Source organism: Xenopus tropicalis, chromosome 2, assembly GCF_000004195.4.
Source record: "Xenopus tropicalis strain Nigerian chromosome 2, UCB_Xtro_10.0, whole genome shotgun sequence".
Taxonomy (NCBI): domain Eukaryota; kingdom Metazoa; phylum Chordata; class Amphibia; order Anura; family Pipidae; genus Xenopus; species Xenopus tropicalis.
This window is the reverse complement of record NC_030678.2, coordinates 67,669,337-67,689,637: the sequence shown is the minus strand read 5'-3', so window position 1 is coordinate 67,689,637 and position 20,301 is coordinate 67,669,337. Positions and strand designations below refer to the sequence as shown.

The window sequence follows — 20,301 nt, the reverse complement described above, 5'->3', positions numbered from 1 at the left end:
TTTCCTCCATGAAATTAATGGAAAAAATGCGATTGCCTGTTGGCGACTCCACCCACTTTTTCTAACCTTGAATAGTCACCTAGTGACTGACTGTGCAAAGTTTGGGAACCCTGGCATTAAACCAATATCATTCAATAGGCAAAATCTGATTGGCTGTGGGTGGCTCCACCCACTTTTACAAACCTAAAACTGCAGTTCCCTAGTGACCACTTGTGAAGAGTTCAGGAACCCTGGTGTTAATACTGTGAGAATGGCAGAAGGTTGAATTTCCCTATTTTAAAGGAGAAGGTAAGGTAAAAACTAAGTAAGCTTTATCAGAAAGGTCAATGTAAATACAGCCATAAGCACTCACAGAAAAGCTGCACTAAGTGCTCTATCAAAAGAAACACAGGATTTCTTGTCTCTTTTTTTGTAAAATGATGTTCAGGTGTCTGACTTCCTCTCTCAGAAAAATCCTTAATTCCCTGGGCCATGATCTAGTAAGCCACATCAACCAATAAACAGGTATTTTTTTTGCAACTATTTTATTATGCAGCTTGCAACTTTTACTTTGCCATATACCATATGCTACAACCTACTCAGTGAGGAGATCAACCTGAAAAACATTCTAATAGCATCTTTTTGTATTCACTTACTAACCTTACCATTTGAGCTACAACATACAGGTATAGGGCCTGTTATCTAGAATGTGGGTCTTCCAGATAAGGATTTGGATCTCCATACTTTAAGTCTACTAAAAAATGTAAACATTAAACACACTCAACAGAATTGGTTTGTAACCAATAACGATTAATTATTTCTTAACTGAGGTCAAGTTCTAGGTACTCTTTTATTATTTCAGAGAAATAGGAAATCATTTATAATAATTAGAACTATTTTCTTAAAATGGAGTCTATGGCAGATAGCCTTCCCATAACTCTAAGCTAGTAGACTACATTTTGTCAGCTTTGTCACAAATACTTAGAAGCAGTGATGAAACTCACTGATACTAACTGGTAAATGTTTTGCTTATGCGTAGCTCTCACCCTTATTATTGAGCCTTCTAAAGGGGAGTCAGAAACCATACTGAATGCAGAGCTTTCGTTGACTTGACTCGTACAGCGTTTTCCAGATGTTTCAGAACTCATGTCAAACCTGGGCAGGTGGGATAAAAGTGCAGGATTTAAATCTCAGCAAGAGTTTTACAGTTGAGTTGAACATATCTTTCAGGAAAGTAAAATTCCTATACTCACCACAATGGTCCACTCTTTCTTGAGATCAGTACAGTCACTGAATGCTGGACTGTGGCAAGATGATCATTGTGACTGGGATAACAAAAAAAGAAAAATAAGTAAATGAAGCACATTTTTACAGAACATAAGCAAGGCTGGTAGTCATTTTAAAGCCTAAGTATATTGTGGCCTGTTTAAATGATAAGTAGGCCTTTTATTTTAAAATCCCCTAAATTACTCTAAACAGCCCCCAGAATAACATCCCTTTCCTACCTGCACACAGATTTACTTTGAACTGCAGCTCTTTTACTGACTTCCTTGTCTAATGTGAACCTCTGCCCCGTTTGCTTTCTGAGCTCCTCTCTGTAACTATGAAGAGCAGATTATATAATATATTTATATATACAGTATATATATAGTCCCAACAGGTAGGCACTCACAAAAAATAAGGAAATCCTTTGCCTGGGTGCAGTCCTTAAGCTAATGTGTAGATAATGGTAGAAAACATGGGCCGCTCCACACAGGACTTATCGTAATCAAAAAAATTTATTACAGCAAAATAACAGAGACTGACGTTTCGGCTGGTACACCAGCCTTTCTCAAAGTTACAAAACACATTGGGGGGTAAACCTAAATACAAGAAATGGCGGGAACAAACACCTATGACGTGGGTGTGTGATGTGTGTGCATAATAAACAACAGTCAATTGCACTACCCCTGGGAGTCAGACATGTCCCGATACCTTACTGTAGCTATCAGCAGCGCTATACACAGCGCTAGGGGAGCTCTCAACTGCTTGTTGAGAGCTCCCCTAGCGCTGTGTATAGCACTGCTAAAAGCTACAGTAAGGTATCGGACATGTCTGACTCCCAGGGGTAGTTGTATGACCTCTCACTATTTTATATTTCGCTGTTAAACTGTTGTTCATATTTTTTCACGATATTCCCTACCTTCGGTGATTTCTATACGTTTATGTGTATTTGTAATTTTAGTGATTTATTGTTACTTTTACATGTACTTTCTATTGGTTTGATGCAATTGATTGTTGTTTATTATGCACACACGTCACACACCCACGTCATAGGTGTTTGTTCCCGCCATTTCTTGTATTTAGGTTTACCCCCCAATGTGTTTTGTAACTTTGAGAAAGGCTGGTGTACCAGCCAGAACGTGTACTTTCCAAAAATATATGGTTTTCAGGGGTTACCCTACATTTCTGCAGTTTCTATCCCACATAAAACTGCCATGTTTTTATGAATTAGGTAAAGGTAAGGCATGAAATTAGTGCGCACAAGGTATATTTTGGTGCCATGTGCTTTAATAAACCTATGTACAGTGGGCATCAAACTGTTCAGTAGACCTCTGGGGTTCATAATTAGGGTTTTTTATCTTGGTACCAAATTACCTATAGAAAATAAGATGCTGCATATTGGAAGTTTTGAGGTGATTTTTGGAGATGTCATAAAAATCGGCAAACTTAGGAAACCTCTGCGGCTTGGTACTTCGGAGTAGAAAGACATGGATACCCATTTTAGATTTCAGGGAATGTGTACTTTCCAAAAATATATGACTTTCTGGGGTGAGTGTACTTTTTACTAATTTTATCCCACATAAAATGATGTAAATGTGTTAATTTTGCAGAAGCTGAAATTACAGAAATTAAGGAATCATATGGGGTATGTTCACATTGGGGCCCCTACATGCCACATACTTAGGTAAACCTATACATATTGGGCATCAAACTATTCAGTGGACCCCTGGCGTTCAAATTCAGGGTGTTTTATCTGGTTACTTTATGACGTGTAGGAGATAAGATACTATAGACAGGAAGCTTTGAAGCGATTTTTAAGAAATTTCACAAATTTTGATAAAAACCAATAACTTTAGGAAAGCATTGCTACTTGGTAGTTTGGAGTAGACAGGCAGTTCTACCTATCCTGGATTCCCTAGAATCTGTTCTTTCTAAAAATGTATAATTTTCTGGAATAAACCTTCTGTTAGTGGAATTTTTGACCTTGAAATCTAAAGTATGCAGCTTTCTGGAGCAGTGCTTTGGAAATTTGGTAGTGTACTGCTGGGAGTTTTTGACCTATACAAGTGAGAATCTCCAAAAAACTATATATATTTGGTATTGGCACGTTCAGGAGACATGGGACTTTCCAAATCAGTTGTATTTTCATGTATAAAATATTTTTTGTTTCTGGTGTATGTGTTTATATTATGGAAAATATTTTTTTTATTTTTTAGACATTTAGAAGCCTATATCTGGTTACAGAATTGGAATTACACAAAAATTCCACCATATTTTGAAAGCTTAGGTTGTCCTGAAAAAAACGATATATAGTTTTCCTGGGTAAACTAAAAGTCCCCCCGAGGAAAAGCCCCTAAATGAAACAGTGCAAAATGTTCAAAAACTGTCTGGCAGTAGAAGTTCCACTTTGTTCAAAACGGCTGGCAGTGAAAGGGTTAAGCACAATATGGTTCTAAAATGTAGGATATACAATGATGTTCAATAAAAAGTAAATCAGGCTCACAAACAGGTTAGTATAGAAAAGCATTCTGTAAGATATCAGCCTCACGTATCAGATAAGTCTCTCCACCAAGAAGCACACAATAGTTTGAGTCAATAGGTAAAAAGGGACAAACAGTTACACACTGGAGTTATATTTTGTATTTTTAATAATGGTGTGGACAGCCAAATCACTTTATTATGCATGGGTCCTGGGCTTGCAGAAAAGCCAGAAAAATATCAACCAAAATTTTTCAGGCAGCTACTGCCTTAGTTATTCTGCCACTACGTGACACATGGATACATATGTGGGCATCAAACTGTTCAGCAGTGCTAATTTTAGAGTGTTGATTTCGGAGTTAATTTTGAACTCTAGGTTGCCAAAACCTAATTTCAGCCTTCAGGGTAAAGTGGTTTTTGGGGTGTCAGGAACTATCAACTCTTATAGTATATAAAGGATTTAGGGCTTGGGTTCCCAGCATTGAGGGGGGCTGCAAATATGGATGAGGATAGCAGGCTCAGGGAAATGGGGGAGTGGAGACAGGAGTGGAGTCTTATGAGGGAAACAGGTTTGTTAGTCATGATGTGAAGTAGGGGATGGGATGGGTAGGGACGGCTGGTCCTTAGCGCCTCCAAAGCAACAGATTCACCATTATGGGTGAAGATGCTGGAAAAAACAACTCTGAACTGGTATATATGGAGCAAGCTGACTCTCAAAGCACCCTGAGGATTAGAGTCTAACAAGTAATACATTTGGGGGAGGAGTGCTAGGAAGGACAGACAGGTTATATTATAAGGATTCAATTATAAGGAAGGTGGATAGGGTAATCTGATGCAAGGACACTACATGCCTAACTGTCTATTGCTTGCCTGGTGCTAGGGTTCGGCATATGGTGGAACAAGTAGAGAACTATGTACTAATAATCTGAATTGTTTCATAACCAACCTTATAGTGTGACTTTTATATTCTTTATATACTGTATACAGTCCCTTAGCTCGGGTAACTGACAGCTGTACAGAGTATGTGTACTGAAATAAATCTTTATTACTAAAATGGTTGCCTTGGGCTGGTACAGAACAGAACCCCAAAATATAATATGCAGCATTTTCCCCTACCTCTTTAGTTAAAGAAGAAGGAAAGGTAAATACTAAGTAAGCTTTATCAGAAAGGTCTATGTGCATACAGCCATAAGCACTCACAGAAAAGAAATGTCCTCTATCAAAAGAAACACAGGATTTCTTGTCTCGTTTTTTGTAAACATGTTCTTCGGTATCAGACTTCCTCTCTCAGAAAAATCCTTTATTCCTGGGGCCAGAGTCTGCACAGTTCTCTCATCCCTCCCTTCTCCTGCTCCCCCCTCCCTTAGGAATGTGTGATCTGAGCTACAAATGGCTAGAGCTACAGCAGGAAGCTATGAAGACCAAGCTAAAATCGCAGCTGCTATCTTAAACAAACAGAGGGAGCTTCTAGGGCTTTTTACTCAAGTATGGGAAAGCTTTCTGCAGTGTAAATATATTGTTCTAGGTGGCACTAATGTGGCTTATCTACTGGCAGTAAAAATGCCAAAATGACTTTCTGGGAAGACTTTGACAGGGAAGATTTCCAAACTGCTGCCGCACTTACAGCTTTGAAGCTACACCCCCCAAACTTGAATAACATAATAATGGGGTCACCCCGAATAAAACAGCAACATTTGTTGGATGAGCCCAAAGTGGGAGGGGCCAGCAACAGCCAATCAAATTTCACCTTTTGACTTTAATGGGGAAATTGAAACTGCTGCCAATCTTACAACTATGAGGCTACACTCCCCAAACTCGAATCACATAGTCATAGGCTCAGCCTGAATGAAAATATGATGATTGCTGGATGCCCAAAAGTGGGCGGAGCTGTGAACAGCCAATCAGATTTTACCTATTGATTTGGCGGAAATTCAACCTGCTGCCATTCTCACAGTAATAACGCCAGGGTCCCCAAACTTTTTACACTTAGTCACTAGGGGACTGCAGTTTTAGATTTGAAAAGTGGGCGGAGCCACCAACAGCCTATCAAATTTCACCTATTGATTTTTATTGGTTTGATGCCAGAGTTCCAAACTTTGCACAGTCAGTCACTGGGTGACTACACATTCAATTGTTTTTTCTTTAAAAAAACCTCAAAGTGGGAGGGGCCAACAACAGCCAATCAAATTTTACCCATTGACTTTTATGGGAAAATTGAAACTGCTACCAATCTTACAGCTTTGAAGCTACACTCCCCAAACTTAAATCACATAGTCATGGGATCAGCCTGAATGAAAATATGATGATTGTTGAATGCCCAAAAGTGGGCGGAGCTGTGAACAGCCAATCAGATTTTACCTATGGACTTGTGGAAATCCAACCTTCTGCCATTCTCACAGTAATAACCCCAGGGTCCCCAAACTTTGTAGGGTTAGGCACCAGGTAACTGTGGTTCAAGGTAAGAAAAAGTGGGTGGAGCCACCAACAGCCAATCAGAGTTTACCTATTGAATTTCAATGGGGAAATTCAACCTGCTCCCATTCTCACAGAATTTGACACCAGGGTCCCCAAACTTTTCACAGTTGGTCACTAGGGGACTGCAGTTTTAGTTTTGAAAAGTGTGCGGAGCCACCAACAACCAATCAGATTTCACCTATTGATTTTTATTGGTTTGTTGCCAGGGATCCCAAACTTTGCACAGTCAGTCACTGCGTGACTTTGTACTCAAGGTTAGAATAAGTGGGCGGGGCCACCAAAAGCCAATAACATTGCTTTCATTGTTTTCAGTGGGGAAATTTTAACTGCTGCCATTCTCACATATTTAATACCAGGGTCCCTAAACTTTGCACAGTTTGTCCCTGGGTGACTATGTTTAGAAAAGTGGGCAGGACCAACAACAACCAATCAGATTTCACCCATACACTTCATATGTTTAAATTTAAACTGCTGCAATTCTTTAAATATTAATACTAAGGTCTTCAAACTTTGCAGAGGTAGTCACCTGGTAACTGCAGTTCAGAGTTAGAAAAAGTGGGTGGAGCCACCAACAGCCAATCAGATTTTAACTATTGATTTTCAATGGGGAAATTCAACCTGCTGCCATTCTTACAGTATTAACACCAGGGTCACTGCATTTTTAGCTTTTAAAAAGTGGGTGGAGCCACCAACAGCCTTCACCTATTGATTTTTTTTTTTTGTTTAAATTTAAAATGCTGCTTTTTTTACACTATTTATGTCAGGGTTCCCAAACTTTGCACACTGGCTGACTACATATTTAGGGTTAGAACAAGTGGGAGGAGCCAACAACAGCAAATCCATTTCCACCCATTAGATTTCATTGGTTTATATTTAAACTGATGCCATTATTTAAATATTAATTCCAGGGTTGTTAAAGTTTCCAGAGTTAGTCACTGGGTATTTGCTGTTCAAAGTTAGAAAAAAGTGGGCGGAGCCACCAACAGCCAATAACATTTCACCTATTTACTTTCAATGGTGAAGTGTAAAATGCTGTCAGTCTCACAATTTTTATGCCTGAGTCCCCAAAATTTGCAAAGTTGGTCACTGGGGGACTGCAGTTCAAAAATTGGAAAAGTGGGTTGGGCCACTAACAGCCAATCAGATTTCATGAATTTAATTTTATTGCTTTAAATTTAAAATGCTGCTGTTCTTTAACTATTAATCCTAGCGTCCCTAAACTTTGCAGAGTTAGTCACTGGGTAACTGCAGTTCCAGGTTAGAAAAAGTGAGCGGAGCCACCAACCGCCAATTAGATGTCACTCATTGACTTTCAGTGGGGAAATTTAAGTTGCTGCAATTCAGACACTATTAAAACCATGGTCCCCAAACTTTGCACAGTGGTTTTTACTATATAACTGTGGCCCAAGGTTAGAAAAAGTGGGCAGAGCCCATTCAGTGACGTTATGTTTTTCAACCCAACATGAAGTTTGTTCTCAAACTTCCCTTTCTAGTTGCAATAATGTGGTTATAACTAAGACAAAAAAAGGCAAATGTGCTTAATCAGTTTTTTTTCTCCATTGTATATTGGGTACTGAGAGCTTATTTCAGTTTTAGCCAGGCCTCTATTTATTAGACTTGCTTTCATCTGGTATGGTACGTATGGATTGGAGAAAAATTGATGTAATTCCTATATTTAAAAAGGGATTACGGTCTCAGCCAGGTAATTATAGGCCAGTAAGTTTAACATCTGTGGTGATCAAGTTATTTGAAGGCTTGTTAAATAACATTCATAATTTATACTCAACATGGCTTTAAAGGAGAACGGAAGCCAACTGTTAACCACATTCCCCCTGAATAGTACTTATAAAAGTTGTGTGAGATTGCTCATCTAAATGTATTTTAAAGTAGCTATTGATGTTCCATATTCGCAGTGCATATCTGTAAACATTGCCGCTGTCTTCCTTTTCCTTAATGATCACTAATGTGCATGTGCAAAAAATGCAAATAGAGCAAATAGAAAATATGTAATTGTAGAAAGGAGGAAAGCTGAAGATTTTAAGCATATGCATAGATAGAATGACAGTAACAGTAGTAACTGTAGAACTACCTGTTACCTATACACTTTGCACTTGTGATGTAATATGGGGCATTGCTTCACATCATTTTCATATGTAACTGGTCATTTAGAGGTTGTGGAATTGTGGGTGTGTTTGAGATGTCTTGAAAAAATGTCCTCTTGCTGGGACTGAAATGTTGTTTTACCACCCATAAATAATTTCATTCAGTTCCATGAGTGCTCTGATTTTTACTACACATATGAGACCCGTTATCCCAGAATGCTCAGGACCTGGAGTTTTCAGATAAGAGATTTTTCCATTATTCGGGTCTCCATAACTTAAGTGTACTAAAAATGTATCTCAACAGTAGTTAAACCCAATAGGATTGTTTTGGCTCCAATAAGGATTAACTATATCTTAATAGGGATCAAGTACAAGGTATTATTTTATTATTACAGAGAAAACGGGAATAATTTTTTAAAAATGTGAATTATTTAATTAAAATGGGAAATGTCATTTACATAATTCTGAACTTTCTGGATAATGGTTTGGATGCACCTGGGCTATCAAGTTTTTGTTTTTTTTTGGTGGCGCACTACTACAATACATGATATAGCTGACAATGGAAGCAGAGCGGAGTGACTACACCCATCTACAATACGTACATTTGCATACATTATTGCACAGCAATGGGAGGGGATGGTCAAAGGTTTAGTACCAAAGGCAGCATCAGACCCAAATACAGAGCTGGCCTCAGTAAGAAGAAATTGTTCAGACATCTAAGGCGAGGCTTCACCTTTGTGAACTTGGGGAACACACATTTTAAGTAAGGCAGTAAGGGTTAGTCATTAAAATGACACTGAGGTGTTTTACATCTAGTGACACTAAACATTTAATGGCAATCTTAAATTAGGAATTGTGTGAGAATATATTGATTCTTCCTGTTGCACTTTATCTGTCTACATTTAGCTACTTCTATGTTCTCACAAATAATTTACCATTTGCTTTTATTTGGATGTTCAATTTATCTTCTGTTCATGGTTAAGTACCACTGCCACCCAAATAATTCTGTGTTTCTACTGGCACTAATTGCTCCTGCAAGTTGTCACTTGCAGGCCTGTGACAATTTCCTATTCAGAATGTGTGCCAAGACAAAAAGCAGTGACCTAAATGAACGTGACAGCAATCAGATGTTTACTAAGTAGTGCCTTGACAAACTAATAGTTCTTTTTTTTTTTACTTTTATTACATTACCCCTGTAATACCCATTTCATGACTCCAGTTACACTGAATAGGTGAAACAATAGCTTATCTAAAAGCAATGTTATTGTGTAGTGCTGGTTCTTTCAGAAAACTCTGGATCAAGGACAATCCACTGAGATGGCTGCCTGCACACAAATATTACAGCTAAAAAAAATTTAAATGGTAGAATTATTTGTCATGTACACAGTGTAATTAAGTATTAAAAACTATACCATAAAAATGATGGCAGAATCCCTTTAAGTCTCAGTAAATTGATAAAGTTATGGTGCTTAAAGGGTTACACACGATAAATGTAAACAAGGCACCTGGGCCAGATGGAATACACCCTCGGGTACTGAGAGAGCTAGGGGCAGAATAGCAGTGGCCCTTGTTTCTGATATTCTCAGACTCTCTTTCATCAGGTATGGTACCTAGGAATTGGAAGAAGGCGAATGTCATTCCCATATTTAAAAAGGGAGTAAGATCTCAGCCTGGCAATTATAGGCCTGTAAGTTTGACATCCGTGGTGAGCAAGTTATTTGAAGGCTTGTTAAGGGATCACATTCAAAATTATGTAGTGGAGAATGCCATTATGAGCAGTAATCAGCATGGCTTTATGAAGGACAGGTCATGTCAGACCAATTTAAATTGCTTTTTATGATGAGGTAAGTAAGAAGCTGGACAGTGGGGATGCAGTAGATATAATCTATTTGGATTTTGCCAAAGCATTTGATACCGTTCCCCACAAACGACTGCTTTCTAAGCTAAGGCATATTGGTCTTAGTGAAGTCGTTTGCACATGGATAGAAAACTGGCTACAGGATCGGGTAGAGGGTGGTTGTTAATGGTACATTCTCTGCTTGGAATAAGGTCCTCAGTGGGGTCCCTCAGGGTTCTGTACTGGGTCCACTTTTGTTTAATTTGTTCATAAATGACTTAGGGGAGGGTATTATGAGTAATGTATCAGTGTTTGCAGATGACACAAAACTCTGCAGACCAGTCAATTCTATCCAGGATGTGACATCCCTGCAGCAGGATCTTGACCAACTGGCAATCTGGGCAGTTAAGTGGCAGATGAGATTTAATGTGGATAAATGTAAGGTCATGCACCTGGGATGTAAAAATATGCAAGCCCTGTATACCCTTAATGGGACTGCACTAGGCAAATCCATAATGGAGAAGGACCTTGGAGTCCTTGTAGATAATAAACTTGGCTGTAGCAAGCAATGTCAGGCAGCAGCTGCAAGGGCAAACAAGGTTTTGAGCTGTATTAAAAGGGGTATAGATTCACGGGAGGAGGGGGTTATTCTTCCCCTTTACAGAGCGCTGGTAAGGCCCCATCTAGAATATGCTGTTCAGTTTTGGTCTCCAGTGCTCAAACAGGACATTATTGAGTTAGAGAGGGTCCAGAGAAGGGCGACTAAGCTGGTAAAGGGTATGGAAAGTCTCAGTTATGAAGAAAGACTGGCCAAGTTGGGTCTGTTTACACTGGAGAAGAGGCGCTTAAGAGGTGACATGATAACTATGTATAAATATATAAAGGGATCATATAATAACCTTTCTAATGTTTTATTTACCAGTAGGTCCTTCCAACGGACACGAGGGCACCCACTTCGTTTAGAAGAAGGGAGGTTCCATTTAAACATTCGGAAAGGATTTTTTACAGTGAGAGCTGTGAAGTTCTGGAATTCCCTCCCCGAATCAGTCGTGCTGGCTGATACATTATATAACTTTAAGAAGGGGCTGGATGGATTCTTAGCAAGTGAGGGAATAAAGGGTTATGGGAGATAGCTCTTAGTACTAGTTGATCCAGGGACTGGTCCGATTGCTATCTTGGAGTCAGGAAGGAATTTTTTCCCCTCTGCGGCAAATTAGAGAGGCTTCAGATGGGGTTTTTTGCCTTCCTCTGGATCAACTAGTAGTTAGGCAGGTTATATATAGGCATTATGGTTGAACTTGATGGACGTCTTTTTTGATGTCTTTTTTCAACCCAACTTACTATGTTACTAAGTAAAGAGTTAATCTCCCTGTGAATCTAATATCACTTAGATCAGTGCTGTACAACTTCTGTGGTGCTGAGGGCCAGAATTTCTCTAGCATACATAGTGGAGGGCCGCTAATGGAAGCTAGTATTGACCCACTCCTCTTTTTTTAAACCACACCCATATTATAACAAGAGCTTTTAAGACCATGCCCATATTAATGGTGGTAGCGCAGCATACACCCAAATGGTTGGTGCTCACTATGGGGATATTAACCATCATTAATATGGAAAAGTATTATGTCATATTAAGTGGAATAGTTTGTGATCAGGTGAAGGGAGTTGCAGGGAATACAAAGCTGCAGCTGCTGTTCTGGGACAGTATATGACCAGGTGCAGGGAGTGGCAGGGAATACAAAGCTGCAGCTGCTGTTCTGGGACAATATATAACCAGGTGCAGGGAGTTGCAGGGAAAGCTGCAGCTGCTGTTCTGGAACAGTTTGTGATCAGATGCAAGAAAAAATACAGCTGTTCTGAAACATTATGCTTATTTATTGAATAGACCTTCTACAAATTTTAAATTATCCCCCAGGAAAGAATAAATGTTTTTCAGTAGAAGACTGCATTTTTAGCACTCCACCCAGTGCAGTAATGGACTGCGTCACAAACAGTGGATACGGCTGTTACTGAAGCAGATGGAGCCAGCGGCTCACTACCCATTTACTGAAGACTCCTAAACCAGATACTTTAAAAAGGGGCGAGTGGAGCACAGTTTCAAGCACTTATGGACAAATTTGACCCTAAAGGTATTAAAATAAAAGCACTTCTTCTATTTTAGATTATTTTACATGGTTTAGTGCATTGTAAAAAAAAAATATGGTATTAGCCCCCCTTAAGTCACTATCATATAAAAATTTTAAAGGGTTTACAAACTTTCAAGAACCACTGTATACAGCTTTATCACATGTTCCATTATCTGCTTTAAAAAAAAAAAAAAAAAGAAGAAGAGGAAAACAGGAGAACCTTAAAACAATATTTGCAGAGGTAAACAAATATACTGTGTCCTGTCCCATTAATCCTTTCACTGGCATTTATTGTGAATATGCATATCCACCCACAATAAAACATTAATTAGTATAACTTCCGGGATTTGCTGAAGTTGCCTTGAGAGGAAACTTCTGCGACTTCGGCAAAGTTGCCTTGAATGGAAACTTCTGCGACTTTGGCAAATCGCCATCCCACTGGCAATTTACATTCTAGCCGGTGGGATGGCATTCCGGGGAGATTAGTCGCCGGGGACTAATCTCCCTGTGTGTCGCAGCCCTTAGAGTAGGTTTGACCTAGAAAACAGATTCTAATTAATTCAGAATAGGCACAATTGTATTTCTACTCCAAATTACCAAGTTGCAATGATTCCCTAAATATACTAGTTTTTATAAAAAAAATTGAAATATTGTTTCAAAGCTTGCACTCTGCAGCTTATCTCCCACATTAAACACCCTAAATATGAATGCCAGGGGTCCACTAAACAGTTTGATACCCAATGTGCCTAGGTTTACCTAAGTATGTGGCATGTAGGGTTCACAAAATTAAAATACCCCTATATGGTGTATCATTTGTTTAAGTTCTGTTACTACAAAATTAACACATTTACTGCATTTTATGGGGGGAGGGTTAAAGCCACAAAAAAGTTTACCCCAGAAAACCATATATTTTTGGAAAGTACACATTCACAGTCGCAAAGCTTTTCTAAAATTGATTTTGAGGAAATTTCGAAAATCACCTCAAAGCTTTTACTATGTGGCGTCTTTTTTCCCCACATACTAATATGTATCAAGATAAAACATCCTAATAATGTACCCCAGGGGTCCGCTGAACAGTTTGATGCCCAATGTGCATAGGTTTACCTAAGTATGTCGCATGTAGGGGCCCCCAAGCTGAATATACCCCATATTATCATTTCTGTCATTTTAGCTATTGCAAAATCAACACATTTACTGCTTTTTTTGTGGGGTAATGCTATAAAAAAATTACATTCCCCCCAGAAAACCATATATTTTTGGAAAGTAGAAAATTCTCTATGTAATTCTCCCACGTAAAGACCAAAGTACCAAGCTTTCCTAAAATTGGTGATTTTGATGAGAGGTCTAATGAACGGTTTGATGCCCAATATGCATACAGTGGATATAAAAAGTCTACACACACCTTGTAAAATGTCAGGTTCCTGTGCAATGGCAAATCACCCTAAATATGATAAGCATTTTTCTTGTGTATTTTTTCGCCGTGATTTTATTACAATATTATGCATGTAACCATTACTTTCGGAAAACTACTTTTCTGAAAAATACCATTTCACAAAAAACTGGAGGATGCATCACTCTAGGGCCAACACATACTTGAAAAAATCCCACTGCAAAGTCCATGTTGTGTTGCCAAAAGCTCACGAACCACAATTTTCTTTAAGTACCGCCTGCCCCAAGTAGGCGTTAATATTCGCACAGACTAATGCGATATTTAGCGCACTTAACACTTCATATGTGTTTGTGAATCGTGCGTTAGTATTATATCTAAGTGAGAATTAACGCAATGCGAGGTAAATAACGCATGCGAAATGATGAATCAGTACTTATTTATTGCGTGCTTTTTAACGCAAAAAAGAATGCGATAAGCGTTATCGCACTTTAGTGAATCAGCCCCAAAGAGATAAAATAAGGAACTAAAAAAAAAAGTATATGTGTCTGTTTATGTATACTTCTGTGTGCACCTCTAAAAAGTGTGTGAATATGTATATATGTGTATGTAAGTGTGTAAAAATGTACAAAAATAAAAAATAAAGCAAAAAAAAAAGGAGAACAGAAAAACAGAAACAGAGGCTACATTTAGTAAAAGGTGTGTTGTGTGTGTAAATGCATGTGTGTGTGTAAATGTGTGTATATAGGTAAAAAAGGCCACATACCATTTTTGTGAGCAGGAGGGCCCTTGGCTGCACAGAGTCTCTGCAGCAGGAAGTGCACGGGTGGCTTCAGAGGGGCTGCAGTAGGAAGCACTAACAGCAGCTTGTTGTCGAGGGGGTTGGGGGCACATCTGACTCTCTGCACTGGTGGCAAAAGCCGTGTAGAGAGAAAGCCTTTTCTGCCAAGACCGTAGGTACTACATGCTTGGCAGATAAAGCCTTTTCTAAAATAATGTAGTACCTACGTTCTTTGCAGGGAAAGAGTTAAAAATGCAACAAATGTGTAATGTATTTTGAAATGTTTCTTAAAGGAGAAGGAAAGGTAAAAATCACAGGTGGGTGCCAAATGTTAGGCATCCCTCAGTGATTGTAATCGCTTACCTTTTACCCTGGGCTGGTGCTCCAGTCAGGAAAAAACCACACCAGCCCAGGGTAGCTGCGAGGGAGTGATCCTCATCCGTCTCTTCATTCTTCTGAATCCTGGGGCCAGTGCATATGCAGTAGGGTAAAAATGCAGACTTTCTTGTTAAGATTCGGCTTTTCACTCTACTGCACATGAGCAAGCCGCGCACAGACAGATGAAGAAAGAGGATCACTCCCTTGCAGCTACCCTGGGCTGGTGTAGTTTTCTCCTAACAGAAGCACCAGCCTGGGGTAAAAAATAAATTAGAATCACTGAAGGGTGATTTTTTTACCTTTCCTTCTCCTTTACGGTGGCCATACATGGGCCGATATAAGCAGCTTTTCAGCCTAAGGGGCCTTCAGATGGGCCTGCATGACCAATATCTGCCCCAAAATTTTCTAGATGTCAGTTGGGCAGGTTTAAAAATGCCCATGAGGAGCACATTGGCTGCATGATGTGGTACTTGCCTCAAAAGCCTGCAGATGCCATCAACGCTATACAACCAATTTGGCTCATGGGCTGAGCAATCCAATATCAACCGATATCGCCCACCTCAAGAAGTGCTTATTGGGAAAAGATCTGCTCTTTGGCAAATTCCTTTTAAGGGCACCATACACACAAATATTGATGGAAAATTTTGTCCATCTACCTAAAAAACATACTTTTTAAAAGGGATGAGCAGAATCCATAATAAGACCTTAATAATCAGTACACCAGTATAAATAAACAAATGAATCACTCACCCTTGAAATTAACTCATTTAGATGAGCTTATGTATATTAAGAAAAAACTCTCTCACATTGTGCCATAGTGAAGTGATGGACTCTGAGACTTGAAGTCTCTCAGCTTTCTATAGTCAGTGGCACACAAAATCTCTCAAGGTCAGGTAGGAGTTGCATTACACTTGGGGTCTACTATTCAATACTTGGGGCGAGAAACAGCTCATACTCAAAATTAATACACCAAATACAGCAGAACGACCCATTTTATGTTTTTCAGACCAGGAAATAATAGTGCAAAAACCAGGAAAATGTAATATCAGGGAAATGCATTATATATTAGCACAACAAGCAAACAACGTAACATGCACAAAATGTAAAAATCAGGAAACTATGGAAATCTGCATAATCTGGCATCGACATCTTTCTTATCATCAACTAAGTCTAATCCTTCAGAATCTTCCCAACAGAAAATATATAATTATTTTAAAGCACAGCTTTGGACTTGGTTATTATTATTCTTATCAACATTTATTTATAAAGCGCCAACATATTCCACAGCGCTGACTCGATACTTGATAAACTGATAAAACACCACATCCACACAAACAACCCAAAAATGCTAAATCCCAATAAGGCATAAACAGGCCATAGCCAGATATTAAAATATATGGTTCTAAGAGTAAATTTGGGTCTAATCCCAAACATCAAAAGATAAGATGATGTTGATTCAGAAAACTGCCCACTTTTAATTAAGTCTACTATTCAATACAGGGGATTTTACACGAACCTTAAACGAAGGTTTATGAACCTTACCTAAATATCAAATAAAACGTATATGCAAAAGATTCCACAGCTCAGTTCCAGAGCACAAGATACCTGCAAAAGCCCATTCCCCTGCTTAACCACACAATGTCAAACTAGATTTGAAACATTCCAACATAACATTAGGCATATAAACGCGAAATAATATCAGAGAATTATCTTGGTTGCTGCCTCAACACATTCCACCACACGCCATCTTTAAATACTGAACCAAAATTCTTAGTGTTTTCCTATTGGTATCCTCACCTGCCCAAGGCGAAAAAGCACCCTATACCAGCTGCCAACCGAAGATTCTTCTGGGGCCTCAAACGCAAACACTGACACTGCCACCGTCGCAGAAAAGTCACGCCTCCCGACACCACCTTGTTCCACCCACAGCACCTTCACCCTTCCTGGAGATTAGACAAGCTCATCTCCTGAAGCTATAGCTTCCTGAATCCACTGATATGCAGTGCATTTTTTTTTACATGCGATGCAATGTCCGTTTCACAGTCACTGATCTGTTACGTGCAAACCCTTCTTACCATCTTTAATGTCGCTATTTTCGTTTTGAGCAATTTCTTTAATAATGTCAGAGGCTCGCGCGTTACTAGGATATACCCCCTCCCCCAACACATACTCGCAGCTCCCACCTCTTCCACTTTCGTAGTCATGTGGCATAGCCGCATGTAATCGTGTTGTACAGTAGGCATACACCAAATAGTCTTTTTCACCTAACTCCCAAGCTGAAAATTGGATCCTGTAACAGTAGAAGGCAACGAGAAAGCGCTTAGACTTAACTATTTTATCGCCAAATTGATTGGAAGAATATGTTATAAATATGTTTATTCTTTACAGCCTTTACATTTATGACCCACTCCTGCTCTGCCCCAGCCACCACAGCTCCCTGCTCCACTTTGCTGCACTACTTACTTCATTGTCAAATAGACTGCATCACCAGGAGCAAAAAGTTTGAATTTTAAATTATTAGTTCCACAGTGGAATGCACATCCATCTTTAATTTTGCTTGAATCTTTCCAAAGTTGTGTGTTGGTGGCTGGCTTGTGGCAGAGCCCAACATATTTAGGGCCCACCATGATTTTCCTTGATATGCCCGTGGGCCAGCCCAACCCTGGTAGTTGCAAATACTTCTTAGTTTATTCAATGTTGCAGGTACAGCAGCTAAACACACACAGGGTCTCTTTGAGTTTACTAATAACACATAGAATTCCCTAAATGTGGTAAATACCACCTGAGGAACTCCTTCACACTACTGTAAGTCTTCTCTGTGGAGCATAGGTTGCAAGTCATTTTTGTTTTTAATCTCCCTGTACAACTATTCATCAAGGAGCTCCATATCAAGGTCATACCCCACACTCAGGTGTATAGGGCATATATAGTGGCTTGCAAAAGTATTCGGCCCCCTTGAACTTTTCCACATTTTGTCACATTACAGCCACAAACATGAATCAATTTTATTGGAATTCAACGTGAAAGACCAATACAAGATGGTGTACACGTGAGAAGTGGAACGAAAATCATACATGATCCCAAACATTTTTTACAAATAAATTACTGCAAAGTGGGGTGTGCGTAATTATTCAGCCCCCTGAGTCAATACTTTGTAGAACCACCTTTTGCTGCAATTACAGCTGCCAGTCTTTTAGGGTATGTCTCTACCAGCTTTGCACATCTAGAGACTGAAATCCTTGCCCATTCTTCTTTGCAAAACAGCTCCAGCTCAGTCAGATTAGATGGACAGCGTTTGTGAACAGCAGTTTTCAGATCTTGCCACAGATTCTCGATTGGATTTAGATCTGGACTTTGACTGGGCCATTCTAACACATGGATATGTTTTGTTTTAAACCATTCCATTGTTGCCCTGGCTTTATGTTTAGGGTCGTTGTCCTGCTGGAAGGTGAACCTCCGCCCCAGTCTCAAGTCTTTTGCAGACTCCAAGAGGTTTTCTTCCAAGAGTGCCCTGTATTTGGCTCCATCCATCTTCCCATCAACTCTGACCAGCTTCCCTGTCCCTGCTGAAGAGAAGCACCCCCAGAGCATGATGCTGCCACCACCATATTTGACAGTGGGGATGGTGTGTTCAGAGTGATGTGCAGTGTTAGTTTTCTGCCACACATAGGGGCACATTTACTAATCCACGAATCCGAATCACGAATGGGAAAAAATCGCATTAGAAACGAAAATTTCATAAGATCGCAAATAACACGAAAATGCTTACGAAAAAATCGTATTAGTCACGATAATATCGTATTGGCGATCCGAAAGTCACGAAATTTTCGGACCGAGCAATTGTAAACAGCGGTAAAACCTTGCCGATTTTTTCGTGCAAACGTCCGAAAAAGTCGTGCGTCATACGAAAAAGTCGTGCGTCGTACGAAAAACTCGTGCGGATGCCCCGAAAAAATCGTAGAATATACGCTCGTGCGTTCGTGCTTTTGTAAATGTGCCCCATAGAGTTTTGCATTTTGGCCAAAAAGTTCAATTTTGGTCTCATCTGACCAGAGCACCTTCTTCCACATGTTTGCTGTGTCCCCCACATGGCTTGTGGCAAACTGCAAACGGGACTTCTTATGGTTTTCTGTTAACAATGGCTTTCTTCTTGCCACTCTTCCATAAAGGCCAACTTTGTGCAGTGCACGACTAATAGTTGTCCTATGGACAGATTTCCCCACCTGAGCTGTAGATCTCTGCAGCTCCCCCAGAGTCACCATGGGCCTCTTGGCTGCATTTCTGATCAGCGCTCTCCTTGTTCGGCCTGTGAGTTTAGGTGGACGGCCTTGTCTTGGTAGGTTTACAGTTGTGCCATACTCCTTCCATTTCTGAATGATCGCCTGAACAGAGCTCCGTGGGGTATTCAAGGCTTTGGAAATTTTTTTGTAGCCTAAGCCTGCTTTAAATTTCTCAATAACTTTATCCCTGACTTGTCTGGTGTGTTCTTTGGACTTCATGGTGTTGTTGCTCCCAATATTCTCTTAGACAACCTCTGAGGCCGTCACAGAGCAGCTGTATTTGTACTGACATTAGATTACACATAGGTGCACTCTATTTAGTCATAAGCACTCATCAGGCAATGTCTATGGGCAACTGACTGCACTCAGACCAAAGGGGGCTGAATAATTACACACACCCCACTTTGCAGTTATTTATTTGTAAAAAATGTTTGGAATCATGTATGATTTTCAGTCCACTTCTCACGTGTACACCACTTTGTATTGGTCTTTCACGTGGAATTCCAATAAAATTGATTCATGTTTGTGGCTGTAATGTGACAAAATGTGGAAAAGTTCAAGGGGGCCGAATACTTTTGCAAGCCACTGTAGAAACCCTGCAAATAGTACACATGGTAGTTGATCACCTGCTGCACAGTTTTTCTTGAATCAAATAAATACCTAATTAATAGATATAGCAAATACTTCCCAATGTATTAAATATTGCAAGTGGCACAGCATATACCATGTCTCTTGGCGTTTACTCTCCCATAGCAGGCATAGTTTCCCAATGTCTCTGGCTGCCTCAATGGTTCTCCAACGAATAACACATAGAATTCCCTGTGTCCCTACCCAACTGGCCACACTTGGTGAGTAACACCTAGGGAACTACCTAAGACCCAATAATATCTGGGTCTTTGCACTCCAAAATATAGCATGGCCTGTGCTCCTCGAAAAAATACAGTGCTGTCTGTGTTTGTCAACAATGTATTCATTCAAGGCTAGACTGGCATCCAGTTTGGCTAAGATTTCCATGTTTTAAAGGAGAAGGAAAGGCAAAGTCACTTGGGGGTGCCAAAATGTTACCCCGGGCTGGTTCCCCTGTTAGGAGAGAACAGCACCAGCCCAGGGTAGCTGCGATCGCTTCCTCCTTCCTGGTTCCATGCGCGCATGCGCAGTAGAGTGAAAAGCCGAACTTTAACAGAGATGTCGGCTTTTCACTCTACTGCGCATGCG

The 20,301-nt window shown here is 39.8% G+C and overlaps 1 protein-coding gene across 22 annotated transcripts in view; it reads right to left on the bottom strand.

Moving 5' to 3' along the window:
• plekha6 (pleckstrin homology domain containing A6) overlaps positions 1-16,938 on the bottom strand; it is a 312,036-nt gene extending 295,098 nt beyond the window's left edge. For 5 of the 22 annotated variants that reach the window (XM_031895544.1, XM_031895550.1, XM_031895546.1 and 2 more), the window contains exons 1-3: positions 14,414-14,630; positions 1,233-1,304; positions 1,026-1,134 (exon numbers count right to left, since the gene is read on the bottom strand). In XM_031895544.1, the coding sequence (XP_031751404.1) occupies positions 1,026-1,134; positions 1,233-1,304; positions 14,414-14,541 (309 nt within the window). In that variant the 5' untranslated portion in view covers positions 14,542-14,630. 22 annotated transcript variants of the gene reach the window in all.
• Between the last annotated feature and the right edge of the window lie 3,363 nt (positions 16,939-20,301).